Source organism: Aotus nancymaae, unplaced genomic scaffold (assembly GCF_030222135.1).
Source record: "Aotus nancymaae isolate 86718 unplaced genomic scaffold, 86718_ANA_hifiasm-v0.15.2.pri h1tg000064l_0, whole genome shotgun sequence".
Taxonomy (NCBI): domain Eukaryota; kingdom Metazoa; phylum Chordata; class Mammalia; order Primates; family Aotidae; genus Aotus; species Aotus nancymaae.
Genome location: NW_026988478.1, coordinates 2,385,045 through 2,399,677, shown reverse-complemented (window position 1 = coordinate 2,399,677; position 14,633 = coordinate 2,385,045). Strand labels below are relative to the sequence as shown.

At 45.8% G+C, this 14,633-nt stretch overlaps 1 protein-coding gene and 1 long non-coding RNA gene across 2 annotated transcripts in view; one reads left to right on the top strand and one right to left on the bottom strand.

Annotated features, from left to right (window-relative positions):
- Positions 1-14,633, bottom strand: part of LOC135270563 (uncharacterized) — a 167,656-nt gene that overhangs the window by 146,876 nt on the left and 6,147 nt on the right. The gene's annotated exons all lie outside the window — the stretch shown is intronic.
- The window catches only part of TMC3 (transmembrane channel like 3), a 40,076-nt gene that overhangs the window by 21,638 nt on the left and 3,805 nt on the right, over positions 1-14,633 (top strand). Inside the window, exons 11-21 of the mRNA XM_012449483.3 lie at positions 921-1,030; positions 3,652-3,730; positions 4,792-5,037; positions 5,749-5,877; positions 6,498-6,565; positions 7,784-7,912; positions 9,977-10,087; positions 10,676-10,801; positions 11,541-11,619; positions 12,978-13,020; positions 14,333-14,588. Coding sequence (XP_012304906.2) covers positions 921-1,030; positions 3,652-3,730; positions 4,792-5,037; positions 5,749-5,877; positions 6,498-6,565; positions 7,784-7,912; positions 9,977-10,087; positions 10,676-10,801; positions 11,541-11,619; positions 12,978-13,020; positions 14,333-14,588 — 1,376 coding nt within the window. The remainder of the gene's footprint in view (positions 1-920; positions 1,031-3,651; positions 3,731-4,791; positions 5,038-5,748; positions 5,878-6,497; positions 6,566-7,783; positions 7,913-9,976; positions 10,088-10,675; positions 10,802-11,540; positions 11,620-12,977; positions 13,021-14,332; positions 14,589-14,633) is intronic.

The window sequence follows — 14,633 nt, the reverse complement described above, 5'->3', positions numbered from 1 at the left end:
CCCTAGGTAAACTTTTCCCATGCCTCTATTTTATGTCAATTAAGTGAGTTACTATGTGCTTGTATGTTTACAGACAGAAAGATGAATAGTTTTTTTAAAGATATATTCAGAAATTATTTATTTTATCTCAACCATCTTCTGTACCAGCTAAAACTCTTCTTTCTTCTGCTATAAGTACAGAGGAACAAAAGCCAGGCATAATTCTCTAGATAATTAATCTTCCATGTACAGAAAGAATATTACATTATCTCTCAGCCTTTCCTTTTCTATTGGTAATATTTGCAGTTATTTCCGTCTTCCGTCCAAGGTCAGGGAAGTATAAATACAGTGTGATGGTAATTTGGGAAAATGTGGCAGAAATGCTAGTGAATCCTGTTCATTTTTTGAGTCAAGATTTCACTCTGTTGCCTAGGCTGGAGTGCAGTGGCCCAATCACAGCTCACTGCAGCCTCGAACTTCTGGGCTCAAGCAATTCTTCTGTCGGTTTCCCGACAAGTTGGGACCATAGTCATGTTCCATCCTTTTTTTTTTTTTGGTAGAGATAGGATCTTGCTGTGTTGCCCAGGCTGGTCTTCAATGCCTGGCCTCAAGGAGTTCTCCTGCCACAGCCTTCCAAGCCTCCCAAAGTGTTGGGATCACAGGTGTGAGCCACCACACCTGACCTAGTGAATCCCAAATGCCATGTATGCGTGTCCTCAGAACATCTGAGGAGAGTTCAAAAAAAGGGGGGCCACGATAAAGTGGTGGCCACCTTTTGAAAAAAGCTAATTAGCAGAGATTTGGGGAGATTTTCCATGTGGGACCCGAGGACCCTGTGGATACCCACTGATCCAATATTAGGGAAAGAGATCGAATGCACATGGTGATACTTGGTGGGGGGTCCTGGGAATGCCTGGTTCTGGCATGTGCTCTCTCAGCAGGTCAGCGTGGTGGTCTCCCTCGTTACCATGATAGCACCATCAGCCTTTGACCTCATTGCCGCCTTAGAGATGTACCACCCCAGGACCACGCTGCGCTTCCAGCTTGCAAGGTACGACAGCCCTGCCCAGAAATGCCACCTGTGACTCGCCCATGTGCCCACCCACAGTGGAAATGTAAGTGTCTCAAGAGCCAGGGCTTGCTGCTTTTCCCCAGACACTCAGCACAGAACTTTACCTATGGATGCAACTCAAGAAAAGCATAACCCAAACGGAGAGATAGAGGAGGCGGCACAGGAAGAGGGGGAGGAGGGGAGGAAGAGGACCAGGATGACAAGGGTAGAAGAAATGAATTAAAAGGAATGAAGAAGAGGAGGAGGAAGAGGAGGGAAAGGAAAAAGGGAAGGACAGGCAGAAAAAGAGGATACAAAAGGGAAGCAAGAAGAGGACTGGCAGTGTGCCTGCTTCTCCTCACTGTTATGTTCTCTCCATGGTTTAACTCTGAGTGCTGAGGGAGACCCACGTTGTTCTTCCAGACATGAGAAGAGCAGTCAGTGCTTTATGAACAGCTCCCCCAATGTATAGACTCAAAGATATCGTGGATATGCCTGGAAGCTTTGCAGGATGGTCAGTGGCTGCGACAGCAGGTGGTCGATGCAGACCTGAGCAATAGTAGGCTGGGGTCCCCGAGGGGATGTCCTGGGACACCTTCTGTGGAAGTCAGAGTAACCACACTCATTTCGAGCACTGGCTTTATCATTATCTTCCTGAAAACTTTGCCTCTCCTCCCGGGAGTATGGTCTCTTAATCTATAAATTCAGCTACTGTAGTAGGGTTGGGTGAGGCGTGGTTAAACTGAATGTGGCAGGGGGAGGCGGTGGGAGCCCTGCTTACCTGCTTCCACCTTCACCCTGGTCTACATTGGTCTCTCTCTGTTTCCTCTTGTAACACCTAATAACATTCTACAAAACTAATTTTCCACAAACCACTTTGGGAAGATTTGCTCTCATTCAGGAACTGGCAAACATCTCCTGAAAAGAACCAGATAGTAAATATTTGTGGTTTTGTGGGTGCAGCCGCAGACCATATGCCAATGAACAGGTGTGGTCGTGTTCCAATACAACTTTACTGACAAAAATAGGCAAGGGTACGGTTTGGTTTGAAGGTCATAATTTCCAACCTCTGAAATTCAACTCTGTTAAAGAGAGAAAACATGACTAGAAAGAACATGGAGTTGGTCAAACCTTCATGGCTCTGGGTAGAGCTGGGATGAGCCTCTCACCCCGCTGGCTCATATTCCTGGTTCTTTCTGCTCCACCCGGCACCTATTTTGACTGCAAGAGAGAAGCTCCTTCCTCACTGGCAAGCATTGGGGAGAATCAATTCCATTATTGCATTTGGTCTAAAGGCAATCCTATTATATAGATTGGCCTCGTTATTCATGTTCAAAACTAGAGAAACAAAGGCATCAGAGACTTTCCCCCAGACAAATTAGGGCTAATTCTGGTAATAAGTGTAAGACGTATTATTTCAGTTCCATTAATTCACCAGCAGACTGTATTACCTTCTATCCAAGGCACAGTGAAAACCAGAGTGATGATAATGCCGAGATAGCAGGAGATGAAATGCATTCAATCCTTCCTTTGGCCAGCGCTAACTGAATACACACTGAGGGGCTTGCCTTGGGCTCAGTACCGTAAATGCACTGTGCCCACAGGAATCCCTGCTCAATTCAGAGGGAGAGCCCACATGCCTTACAATGCTGTCCCCTGGAGATGTGGCTTTCCTGTTCTCTGCCCACTGCCTGCAGGATATTATCTGAAGACATGCAGGAGGCCTGGGGGGATGGTTTCAATTTAGAGTCTTCTCCTCAAGATAAAGATGCTTTCCCATCAACTTTCTCAGTTGGTTTCATGATTCTCCCATCAATTGGCTTCATGGTTCTCCAAGGGCTAAACGTTGTCCCATCGAAGTGTATGTAAACCTGTCATTTCCTGTCTCACTTATTTTTCCAGACAGGTTTCCAATAAGACCCACAGCTGCATCCTTGGACATTCCATATGTTTCCAAAACCTTCCAGCACTAGGGAAACTGACCTCAAGTGTTTGATCACTGGCTAATCTAGACTGTTGCCGACAGATTCCATTCACTCCTAGTAGCCGACAGGGTGTAGCTGTACCCATAGCCTCTCAGTGCTTCTGAGGGTTCCAGCCTGTATTTCAGAAGCAGAGCACTGAGATCTTGAAATTGCATTCTGCTGCTTTTTAACTGTGTGAACTTGGACTGGTCACTCAGCTCCCTCTGTGTTTCAATACACGTATTCCTTAAGTGGGGATTATTACAGAGCTGTTGTGAGGATCAAATGAGATAATGCATGGGAAATCAATCACAAACCAGAAAGCATGACTCATATACTACACGGTAGAGCCCCACTTCCTAAACTCACACTTGCTGCTACACTAGTGTTTGTAAAGTACAGATCCAAGGATGGGCTACAGCAGAATCACCTGGAAAGGCTGTAAAACAATTTCTAGACCCCTTCCAGACCTACTAAAGGTGGATTCTGGAATTCTATTGTTTTAAAAATGCCCTCAAGGTGATTCTTAAGGAAATCAGGTGTGGCAGCCACTGCCTTAATATATCCACGACCGTCTCTAGAACCATGTGGGGGCTCTAGAAGCAATGGACTTGTGTGCGATGGTCTTGTCTCTCAAGGTGGGCTTATGGCTTTCAGGGTCCTTGTGCTGTATCTGGGAAATCTCTACAGCCTGATCATTGCTCTCCTGGACAAAGTTAATAGCATGAGCATTGAGGTGAGTGCCCATGCCAGACGGTTGCCTGCCCCACCTCTGCCCTCCCTGCTACCTCCTCCTGACACCAGGGTCATCATCATGGACAGATCACTGCTGATACTTACAACTCTCGCTTTGCTGCCCAGGCTAGAGTGCAGTGGCACAATCTCGGCTCACTGCAGCCTCAACCTCCCTGAGCTTAAGTGATACTCCCATCTCAACCTCCAGAATATCTGAGACTACAGTCCCACGCCACTGCATCTGGCTAATTTTTTGTATTTTTTTTTGTAGAGACGGGGTTTCACCATGTTGCTCAGGCTGGTCTCAAACTCCTGGGCTCAAGCGATCTCCCTGCCTCAGCCTCCCAAAGTCCTGGGATTACAGGTGTGAGCCATCACGCCCAGCCTGGTGTCCACTTTCAACCTGCCCCACCTATAAGGATATCCTGAATGGTGGAGGAAGAGGAGGAAGAAAGAAGGTGCTCTTAGGTTGTTTGCCCAAGACATACCACATTAACATCAAACTTCAAGGCTTATAGGCGGACGAGGCCACAGAGAGTCATTTTTCTGCATTGGAGCTTTGAGGTTACATAGACCTGGGTCCTTACCTGACACTTATTAGGCTTCAAATCACTGAGTTTCAATCTTCTCATCTGAACATGGGGTAATAATCCTTATCTGAAACTCTTGTGAGGATAAGTAAAGTTAACATGTGTTGCCTAAAACAGTCTCTGACCCTTACTAGGAACCAATAAATACTATCCATTACACCTCTGAGTTCCCTTCTTGGGGCCAACTCTAGTCAAGTGGCAGTCGAGAGAGAGAGAGAGAGAGAGAGAGAGAGAGAGAGAGAGAGGAGAGAGGAGAGAGAGAGAAGAAAGAGAGGAGAGAGGGAGGGAGGGAGGGAGAGAGAGAGAGAGAGAGAGAGAGAGAGAGAGAGAGAGAGAGAGAGAGAATGAGAATGAATGGTTACTCCCAAGCACTGCAATGACACCCTTGGGGTCCATGATGGATTCTCATTTATAAATATGTGGACTCCCTTTTTTCTTTCTCCCCTCCTTCACTCCCTCCCTCTCTCCCCAGGAAACGGCTACCAAAAATAACACAAATCACTGGATAGATTCCACCACCTTCTTTGCAACCAGGACAGCCCCTGAAGAAGAGAAATGGTCCACACCTCAGCCTGGAATGGGGCTCAGGAGAAACAGCACATGGGCCTTGGAAGAGACCAGCATTTCAGCCTATACCACGCCTCTTGTAAAGGCCAACAGGACCACTCTCTACACTCAGAATCCACAAGACCAGTGCTGGGAGACATACGTCGGTCAGGTGGTTCCCTTTACCCTCATAAAGCTCCTTCACATCCATCTCATCACCTAACCCCAGCAACTCTCTGAGCTGTCACTGCCTCTATTTTACAGAAAAAGAAAAGTTCAGTGAGGTTTACAATTTTCTAAGTCTCAAAATTAAAAAAGAAAAATTATCAGTGCAAAGATTCAGACAGTATTTACCACATGCTGGGGCCTGTTCTAAACACTTGGCTCTTGTGAGTCCTATTATTGTCACCCTCACAGGCACAGATGAGGAAACTGAGGCACAAGTGGTCAAGTTCTTGCCCAAGGACACAGACAGTAAAGAGCAGAATGCTGAACGCAGGAATCTGCTCCAAAATCTGTACCCTTAACCATGTAGTACAGAGAATCTAAACCCCAAGGTATCATCCCATGGAAACGAGTCACTGTCCACAAGTCTCCTGCAGCTCAGAACCACAGACGTTAGATCTTTCCTAGCTTCATGTGATGCTGGCCTCAGATATCAAACTTCAAAATCAAATCACCTAATATTTATTGAGCACCCATTATGTACCAGACGCCCATCCCTCTGCCCACTGCACCTTATAAAGACGAGAAATGAAGATGCCATTGGAGGGGCCCACTGGCTGGGGCCCACAGCAATGAACAGAGATTAGGAGGACCCTGAAGGAAGAGTGGCCGTGGGAGGGGTGGGCGTGGTGGCATCCAGGGACACCCTGTGTTTCAGGAGATGCTGAAGCTCTCCATCATTGACATGCTCTTCACCGTGGCGAGCATTCTGCTCATAGACTTCTTCCGAGGACTTTTCGTCCGGTATTTAAGTGACTGCTGGTGTTGGGATCTGGAAAGCAAGTTTGTAAGTAAAATGCTGTGTCTGTTGGGAAAGTTTACATGGCCAAATCCATCCTTTCTCATGCTGAGGCTGTGAAACAGTCCAGCATAGCTGAGAGGGACACTTGGGGTGAGAATACATGTGGGAAGAGGAGACAGGTACAGAAAGCTAAGCTTCTACTTCCTTGTTTTTTTTTTTAGAGACAGGGTCTCGCTCTGCTACCCAGGCTGGAGTGCAGTGGTATGACCTTGGCTCACTGCAGCCTCAAACTCCTAGGCTCAAGCAATCCTCCTGCCTTGGCCTCTCGAGTAGCTGGGACTATAGGTACATGCCACCAAACCCAGCTAGTTTTAAAATGTTTTTGTAGAGAGGGGGTCTCACTATGTTGCCCAGGCTGGCCTTAAACTCCTGACTTCTAGTGTTCCTCCTGCCTCCCTCCCACAGAGTGCTGGGATTACAGGCATAAGCTACCACACCCAGCCTCTCCTGCTTCTTAACATTTACCATTTGCTGGGATGGCCCCACAAGCACTGATCTCTAAGTGCTCATAAGAGTCAAGAAGTCTATCTATGTGACTGTAATGAATTGGTTCATGCAAAGAACTCTGGAACTTGTTTAATGCCCAAGTTTATTTTCTTTTGTAGCCTGAATATGGAGAATTCAAAATAGCTGAGAACGTGTTACATTTAGTCTACAACCAAGGAATGATTTGGTAGGTATCAAAGTTTCTTCTTGCCTTTCCTTACATCTCATCTGGGCTATGATTTTAATTTACTTAGTCTGGATGGGACACGACCATAATAAACACAGTCATAAGCATTAAGAAAGGGTGTTTCCAAGAGAGCTATTTCACATGTGTATTAAATTTACTAGTGGTTTTCTAAGAATTTTACAGGAAGAAATTAAAAAGAAAATAGTCCATGTTTAAGCTACTATTGGTCACAGCCAAAAAAGATATGCACAGAAACCAGCAGAATACACTTGTAAGGAGGACTGGGGGAAGGCTGGAAGGAGAGGCTGCTTCTCCTTAGTAAGGACTTCAGGAGTGGCTGCTGGGGACCTTGGCCAATCTGCCCTCGCTCGCCTCCCTCCCTCCCTCCATGTTCCTCCTAATTTTCACTTAGACACAGGGCCCGCGAGCACAGCCATCCCCCAGACTGCAGACCCCTGCCTGGGGAGGCAGAAGGCTGGGAAGTCTGGTTACCCATGGCACCTCCCAGGCCATGGCAATCCTGTACCCGGAGACACTGAGGAGCTGGAGGGGTCCTCCCATGCCACTCACACATAGGCGTGTGTCTGTGGGCCGCAACAGAGAGCTCCTTAAATGACACCATTATCTCTGGTTTCACCTGTTGAACCAGAAATACTGTGAGTTGTTAAAATATAAGCAACGTGTCTTTGCTTTCCCCATATCAGCCCTTCTTGTCTGTCGATTGGATATTTACCTCTCCTTCCACTATTGCAGAAGAGTAAACTGAAATGTGTGAGGGTGCTTAATGCCATAACCAGCAAAAGTCAGTGCTCAACATATATTAATTAAACATGAAAGTCAGTAATTTATTAATACAGTCCTTATCATCGACAAGAAAAACCAGGAGCTAGCCCCAAACAGTAGTCATCCATTATTTGTCTCCTTCCCAAAGGAGGATTTTCCTTTGCTAAAGTGTGAAAAGAGAGACAGACACTTGGTTGTCCTTTGAAAAGAGAATATTTTAAGATGGGATCAATATCCTTCAAGTCATGTTCAGTGACTTGTTTTATCTTTAGAAGGTGGAGGGTTGTGGTCTCGGGACTTCAGGGGCATTTCCAGTTCTTTAAGCATAGGGTGTAAACCCCAGTCTCAGAACCAGGTTCCTGCATGGGGCTTCCATAGTCCTGGAAGACAGGCTGGAAGAGAACAGACGTACACTGACCTTCCTCATGGTTCCAGGATGGGGGCCTTCTTCTCCCCATGTCTCCCAGCATTCAACGTTCTCAAACTCATTGGGCTCATGTACCTGAGGAGCTGGGCTGTGCTGACCTGCAATGTGCCCCACCAGCAAGTATTTCGAGCCTCCAGGTGGGTAAGAATAAGATCTGATCATGCAGATACTATCTCATCCACGCCTGCCTTACCCACGGGTCCCCCAGCACGGCGTTCCCCCAACTCTCTTCCTGTCAAAGTCCTGCCTGTCCTCCAATTTTATCTCCTCTATGAGCCATTTCCAATGTCTTACTCTTTCAATGAATCATTACTCCTCTTGAATTCATGACACAGTTTTTAAAAACTTTTGCTGAAGTTTAATAATTCTTTTAGAAAAAGTGCTATAGCTTGATAAGTTTTCACAAACCGAACACAAGGAACTCAGGTCAAAAAACAAAACACAAGTGGCACCCAGAGCACACCCACTTGCATGGGATTCCAATCACTGCCAACTTCTAATGGCATCATTAGGCTTGCCTGGCTTTTACTTGGTATAAACCACACATGGTATGTGCTTTTTTGTGCCCAGCTGCTTCCACTCGACACTGTGTTTGTGAGATTCACCTTACTGAGGAAATACACATCAATGTCTTTATCCTGGCTACTGCTGACGGGCATCTAAGCTGCTTCCAGCTGTTAGCCTCATGAGTAATACTGCCTTGAACATCCTTCACAGGGCATGCATATGTTCACCCTTACGAAATAGGGCCAAAAAGTTTTCTAAAATGATCACCCCATTTTACACGTCTGGCGGCATTATTTCCCAACACTTATTCTTTTATCTGTTTTAATTTTAGCCATTTGGTGAATTCATAACACATTCTAAATACTTTGCTGATTCAGTTATTTTACTTTGACATAAATGGTTACGTGTTTCCATATCTGTGGCTTTCAAACTTTTTGCTAATGACCTACTTGACAATGCATTCACTTATTTTTTTAAGATAGAGTCTCACTCTGTCGCCAGGCTGGGGTGCAGTGGTGCAATCTCAGCTCACTGCAATCTCTGACTCCCTGGTTCAAGCAATCCTCCTGCCTCAGCCTCCTGAGTAGTTGGGATTACAGGCATGTGCCACCACGCCCAGCCAATTTTTGTATTTTTAGTAGAGACGGGGTTTCACCGTGTTGGCCAGGATGGTCTCGATCTCCTGACCTTGCAATCGGCCCTCCTTGGCCTCCCAAAGGGCTGGGATTACAGGCGTGAGCCACCATTCCCAGCCTGCATTCACATTTTAGCTGGTAACTAGTACACATATATGCATACATTCAGAGATACATGTTTTGATATATTTATATATGTTGTATTTACATGTGTGTATATATATTATATGTGTGCACGTGTGTCTGTGCATAGAGAAAGAGAAAGAGGTTTCACAACTTATCACTCACTTTCTTACTACATTCTGTGCTCTCGGAAATTTTCTATTCTCTTCTAGTGAAGTCTTTTTTTATGAGAGAGAGAGAGAGACTAATAGAGAGTACTAGTTGAAAGTAATGGCACTGATTGACCCCTCATTCTCTTTTCTGAACTGTGTACAGGGCCTTGCACACCAAACAGGTTTAAGCCCCCTTCAGAGGAGCCCTGGGCAGCCGAACTCCCTGACACCAGCTAGGGCTCAGGGACCAGGGCTTAATCAGGCAGAACACATACCCTGTGCAGCCACGTGCAGAGCAGATAAGAGGCTGAGTGCAAATCACACCCAAGTGAGAGAATCAGGAATCATAAACAAAAGAGCCAAACCATCCTGAGACGTAAGAGACGAGTTCAAGGCTGGGAACAGGAGAGGGAACCATTAGGTAAAGACCCAGATGGGTGAGCAATGCTTCTAAGATTTTTCCATAAATTGAGTTTACTGGGTGGAACTCCTGGGTGCCAGGGTAGTTCACCACTCTCATGGTTTGAGCTAAACAGGTGCTCAGCAAATGTTTATTAGACAAACAGGTTGGGCGGGAGATCTCTGAAGTTCCTGTGAACACTGATTTCTAGGTTCCTAGGCTGCATGTGACCATGACAGAGCCATTGGTAGGCAGCCCTGAGGAGGATTTTTTTAGTTTGCAAAGAGTCAGGGTAACCATTTCTGTGGCAGCTCTTTGGGCATATGCAACCCTGGCAGCTGGCTATGGAGTGAACTTAACACATGGCATTTGATTTATCTGCAGATCCAACAATTTCTACTTGGCAATGCTCCTGTTTATGCTGTTTCTGTGCATGCTGCCAACCATTTTTGCTATTGTCCGATACAAGCCATCTCTAAACTGTGGACCATTCAGGTAAATTGTTTTCTTTCCTGGCTCTGCCCAGAGCGACTGAATGCTGTAGGGGAATTAAACTGTATTGAACTGAATTCTCCTCCCGGCTTACAGAGCAGGTGAACAGGATAGAAAGATTGCAAACCTGCTTGTTTTAAATTCAAGACCAGCGCTCTTTCCTTAACACCAGGCTGCCCTTAGTATAATCATCTCTGCTCATCTTAAAAAATACAACCCTTTTAAAGTGAGAAGAGGCATTCTATCTGGTCAAAACAGAAAAGCTTTTATTAAAACACAGTGCACGGCACTTTTTTTTCTATATTATCCAGCTGTTTCCCAGCAAAACCCTCTAGTATCTTCATCTAGCATTCAAGTCAGCGTTGATACATGTATGTAACATTTAGCCTATCTTAGTGCACACTATTACAACACACACTTACATGCAATGTGATAAATGACCCCATCTTCCATCCTCCATATTAATTAGCTATGAAATCATTTGAGGAATGTTATGAAGTGGCCTCTAGGCATCCAGCCATTTTTTGATGTCTTGCAGCATCTTTCTGCCAAGAGCAATAAAATCTGGAGTTATGTTTTTCTTTCTCACAGTGGACAAGAGAAAATTTACGACATTGTGTCAGAAACGATTGAGAAGGACTTTCCAGCATGGTTTGGCTCCGTGATGGGGCACATTAGTAGCCCCGTGGTCATCCTGCCTGCAGTACTCCTGCTTTTGTGAGTACCACACCTGCCAGCTTTGGAGGGACTTCTGGGTGTTTGGCCAACAGGAGAACACTGCTTTCCAATAATTTTATAAAATGTATTAGTTCGTTCAAAAATCACTTAGGCTTAGAGGCTGATGATCAAACAGAGACTCTGAGTCACACACCAGAGTCACGTGAGGCACTGTGCCGTGGAGACACAGCCACTGGGTCTCAGCGAGGGGCGGGGAGGGAGCACTCCATCGCCATCGAGGTGGTTATGGATCCATCAACAGCATTCGGTCAATTACCGTGATCACTAGAATGGGACTGAATGCCATTGTTATCATCATCTTATTCTCCAGAAATTTAAATAATCCTGAAAAGGAGTTTCACAACTCAGCTAAGTATCTTTGGCTTGTTTTGGTTTAAAGGAAAAAAAGTAAAAGTGGGTGGACCCTGTACTCATAGCTTGATAGACGGCAAAGTTTCTCCCCCATTTTCAGGTCTTCCTTATTGCCCTCACCAGTGCAGAATTCCAGGTCAACAAGGGTGCTGTGGAAAGCCAGGAAAAGAAAACAAAAGCTGCCCCTTCCCAGGGCTCACTGGCTTGAGAATTTGCTGATGTATTTTGTCCTTAGCGGAGGGTCAGCGGGTAGCCCGCACCTGGCCTGGGAGCCTCTTATTCCTGCCACCTCCCTGCAGGGAATGTGGTCTGAGAGGTGGAAAAGCGAGTTGCAGTCCACTCACTCTCCTGTGTTGTTTTGTCCTAGCATGCTCATCTATTATCTCCAGAGCATCGCACGTTCTCTAAAGCTCAGCAACCAGCAGCTCAAAATGCAGATCCAAAACGCAAGTATTCCACGACCTTTGCTATTATGAATGTGTGTCAACCACATGACTGAGATCGCGCCAGCATGGGGATACAAGTGAGGTCACATCTTCAAGGTTCTGTGACTCTTGGCCACCCCCTGGTGCAAGGTCACCAATCCCCAGATGTCTAAGGGTTATTTCTAAGAATATCCAAGGATGGATCACCTTTGCTAGGAAGAAGCCTGCTTCTGTTTTTCCTCCTCCTCAAGGGGCTTTGCTGCTGCCTCGAGCCCTTCAGTGCCCCTCCTGTGACCACACCAAGTCCTCAGTGTGCTGGGCACTTCTGTGAGTTCTGGTAAATTGCCAAGGGAGAGAAAGAGTCCCTTCCCAATCCTTGTCAACTTGGGCATCTAAGTCCAGCAGCACCGTTTGTCCCTAAAGTCTCAGCCCTTTCATATCCTGTAGATATGGCTGTTACTACCTTCTCTCTCCGTGGGGCTCAAACCCTATCTCCCAGAGCAGTCCGAGGGAGACATATACTCCCAACACTTCTGTAATTTCTCTCCTCCACATACCCCAGGTGCTCCCTTAGTGCTCTGAGTCCTCCAGACTCCCAGGAAGGGTCCCAGGACTGGGATGAGGCCAGTGAGGCTCCCAAAGCACCACATTTAAGGAGGCTCTGTTAGCATCATGCTGACCCTGTCCTTTTTACAACCCTGAAAATAAGTGCCTCCTTAAATCTGGCACCCTAGATGCCTCACTGACCTCACCCCTGCAAAAAATACTCCTTCCACTTCTATCAGTTTAAAAAAAAAACAAAAAACTCCCATGAATATCAATTCATGCAAAGAAACACAAATTAGCTTCTAATTCAAAATTCATTTGGAGTTACAATGGCCATTTTGGTGGAAAAACACATCTCCAGTGTTGTTGATCTATATTTTTTTCTTTGTGATTCAGACTATTATAGGTAGTATCTAAACATGGTCTACTAGCTGTCCCTAAATAAAACTGGCTAGGCATAAAACTTCAGCTTTTAGGTATCTACATTTATTCCTTCAAATAACAGGCCCAAGCCCAGAGCACACTGTCCATAGGGGCAGTCCAGTCACGGCCCAAAGTAAGAACTAGGGCATATAAAAAAATTAGCTGGGCGTAGCGGTGTACGCCTGTGGTCCCAGCTACTCAGGAGGCTGAGTCAGGAGAATTGCGTGAACCCAGGAGGCGGAGGTTACAGTGAACTGAGATCGTGCCACTGCACTCCAGGCTGGGTGACAGAGTGAGACTCTGTCTCAAAAAAAGAACTAGGGCATGTAAATCTTTTTTTCCTCAGGAATAATATTTGTTACTGCTTCCTGCTAAATCCAAAACAAACATGCATGTCATTTGCATTTTAGGCAAGATCAGAGGATAAGAAAAAGGTTGCCCAGATGATAGAAGGTAAGTTTTTTTAAATGCAGAGATCTCATGTCTCAGTTAGTGGGCATTTAAAAATACAGCCATTTAAGGTAGTTTGCGGCATACTACCAATAAAAATTCCTGATAACCTGTGTTTTTTCCCAAGTAACTAGGCACGATAAAATAAAATCTAGGGATATAAATGTTGCTTTAAATCTTCAATTTTTATATCATATCCAAGCCCATTAATAATTCCAAAACCTGTGTAAAATCAGAAGGAAGTGTTGAAGTAGGAGAGCAAAAGCAGAACATTCATGTGGATGGAAGGCTGAAGAATCTTTGCCTGGTTCACTTTTGTGTCCTTCTTCTCCGTGGCCCATCTCTTGCTTGCAATGCTCCCTCCCAGGTCCCTTCCCCGAGGTCTGGCCTCCTTAGGTTCTGTCTTGTCCCTGCAAAGCAGGGAGAATGGAAGCATGTGGTATGGAAGTCTGGTATGGCCTAAAGGGAACAAAGTGGCCAAGAGGAGCTCGAAGGAGATGGATCTGTTTCTCGGGACCATTAACAGAGTGCTGTGAGCCAGAAGGCTCACTGGGCACCATTAAAATGGCACAGCCTACAGGAATGAGAATGGAACCCAAAAGGGCTCTAGGGGCCAGCTCTCACAGCTGTTGTAATACTTCACTAATTGGAATGGACCCATTCCTCTCCGGAAAAACGCCTGCGCAAGAGCCCTAAGGCCTAAGGATTATGCTTGCTTGCTCCACCAGCTTTTCAGAGCGAGGCCTATAATTGATAATTATTACTGAAAGCAGTTGTGGCTCATGCCATAAAGCACCTCTGTAATTGTCATCGCTTATTTGCCAATTAAGCATAATTAAACTTAGTTCAGGTCACCTTCAAAAGCCAGAATCCGCACAGATTGTCTCAGAATAACAATAGCATTGCCCGATGTTCATTTTCCAGCTCAATTCCACATCTTTTTTCAACATGCATGTGAACCATTTCCAAAGAATCATAATTCTGTATAAGCTTTATTATCCTCATTGAATAGGATAAGGAACTGGAGGCCCAAAGCTGCTAAGTATTTGCTTTGCCTCATGGAAAATCAGATGGAGCACTGTAAAGACATGTGTTCACTTGATTCCTCCTACACACCCAGCTCCAACTTTCAGGGATGAAATCATTTGAATTACAGAATATTTGTTACCCACTGGTGAGGTGTATTTGTATAAGTGCACTCAATTGTTTGCAGACCAACTCTTGGAAGTCATAAAACTCTTGCAACTCAACCCCCCTGAAGATGTCACCTGCTCAGTGACACGTGTCTTCTCACAAGTCTTCCCTCTCCCTGCAGCCCGGATCCAGACCCAGGAAGAAAGCACCAAGAAGCTTCCAAACGACAGTGATCTTACCAGCCAACTGTCCTCAGCGCACTCGGGCACACCCCAAAATAATGGCAACATGGTCCATTTCGACTCAGAAAGCAGCAAGAGTGGCAGGATAGAGACAGTTGCGCAGTCCATGCCCCAGAGCCCCAGGTCAGGGAACAGGGCTCCCAGCTCACCTCTCCCTGGGTTCTCCAAACCCAGGCAAGAGCATGAAACTAACAGGTGAGGCTGCACTGCAACACAGAAGAAACCCTGGAATGTGAGAGA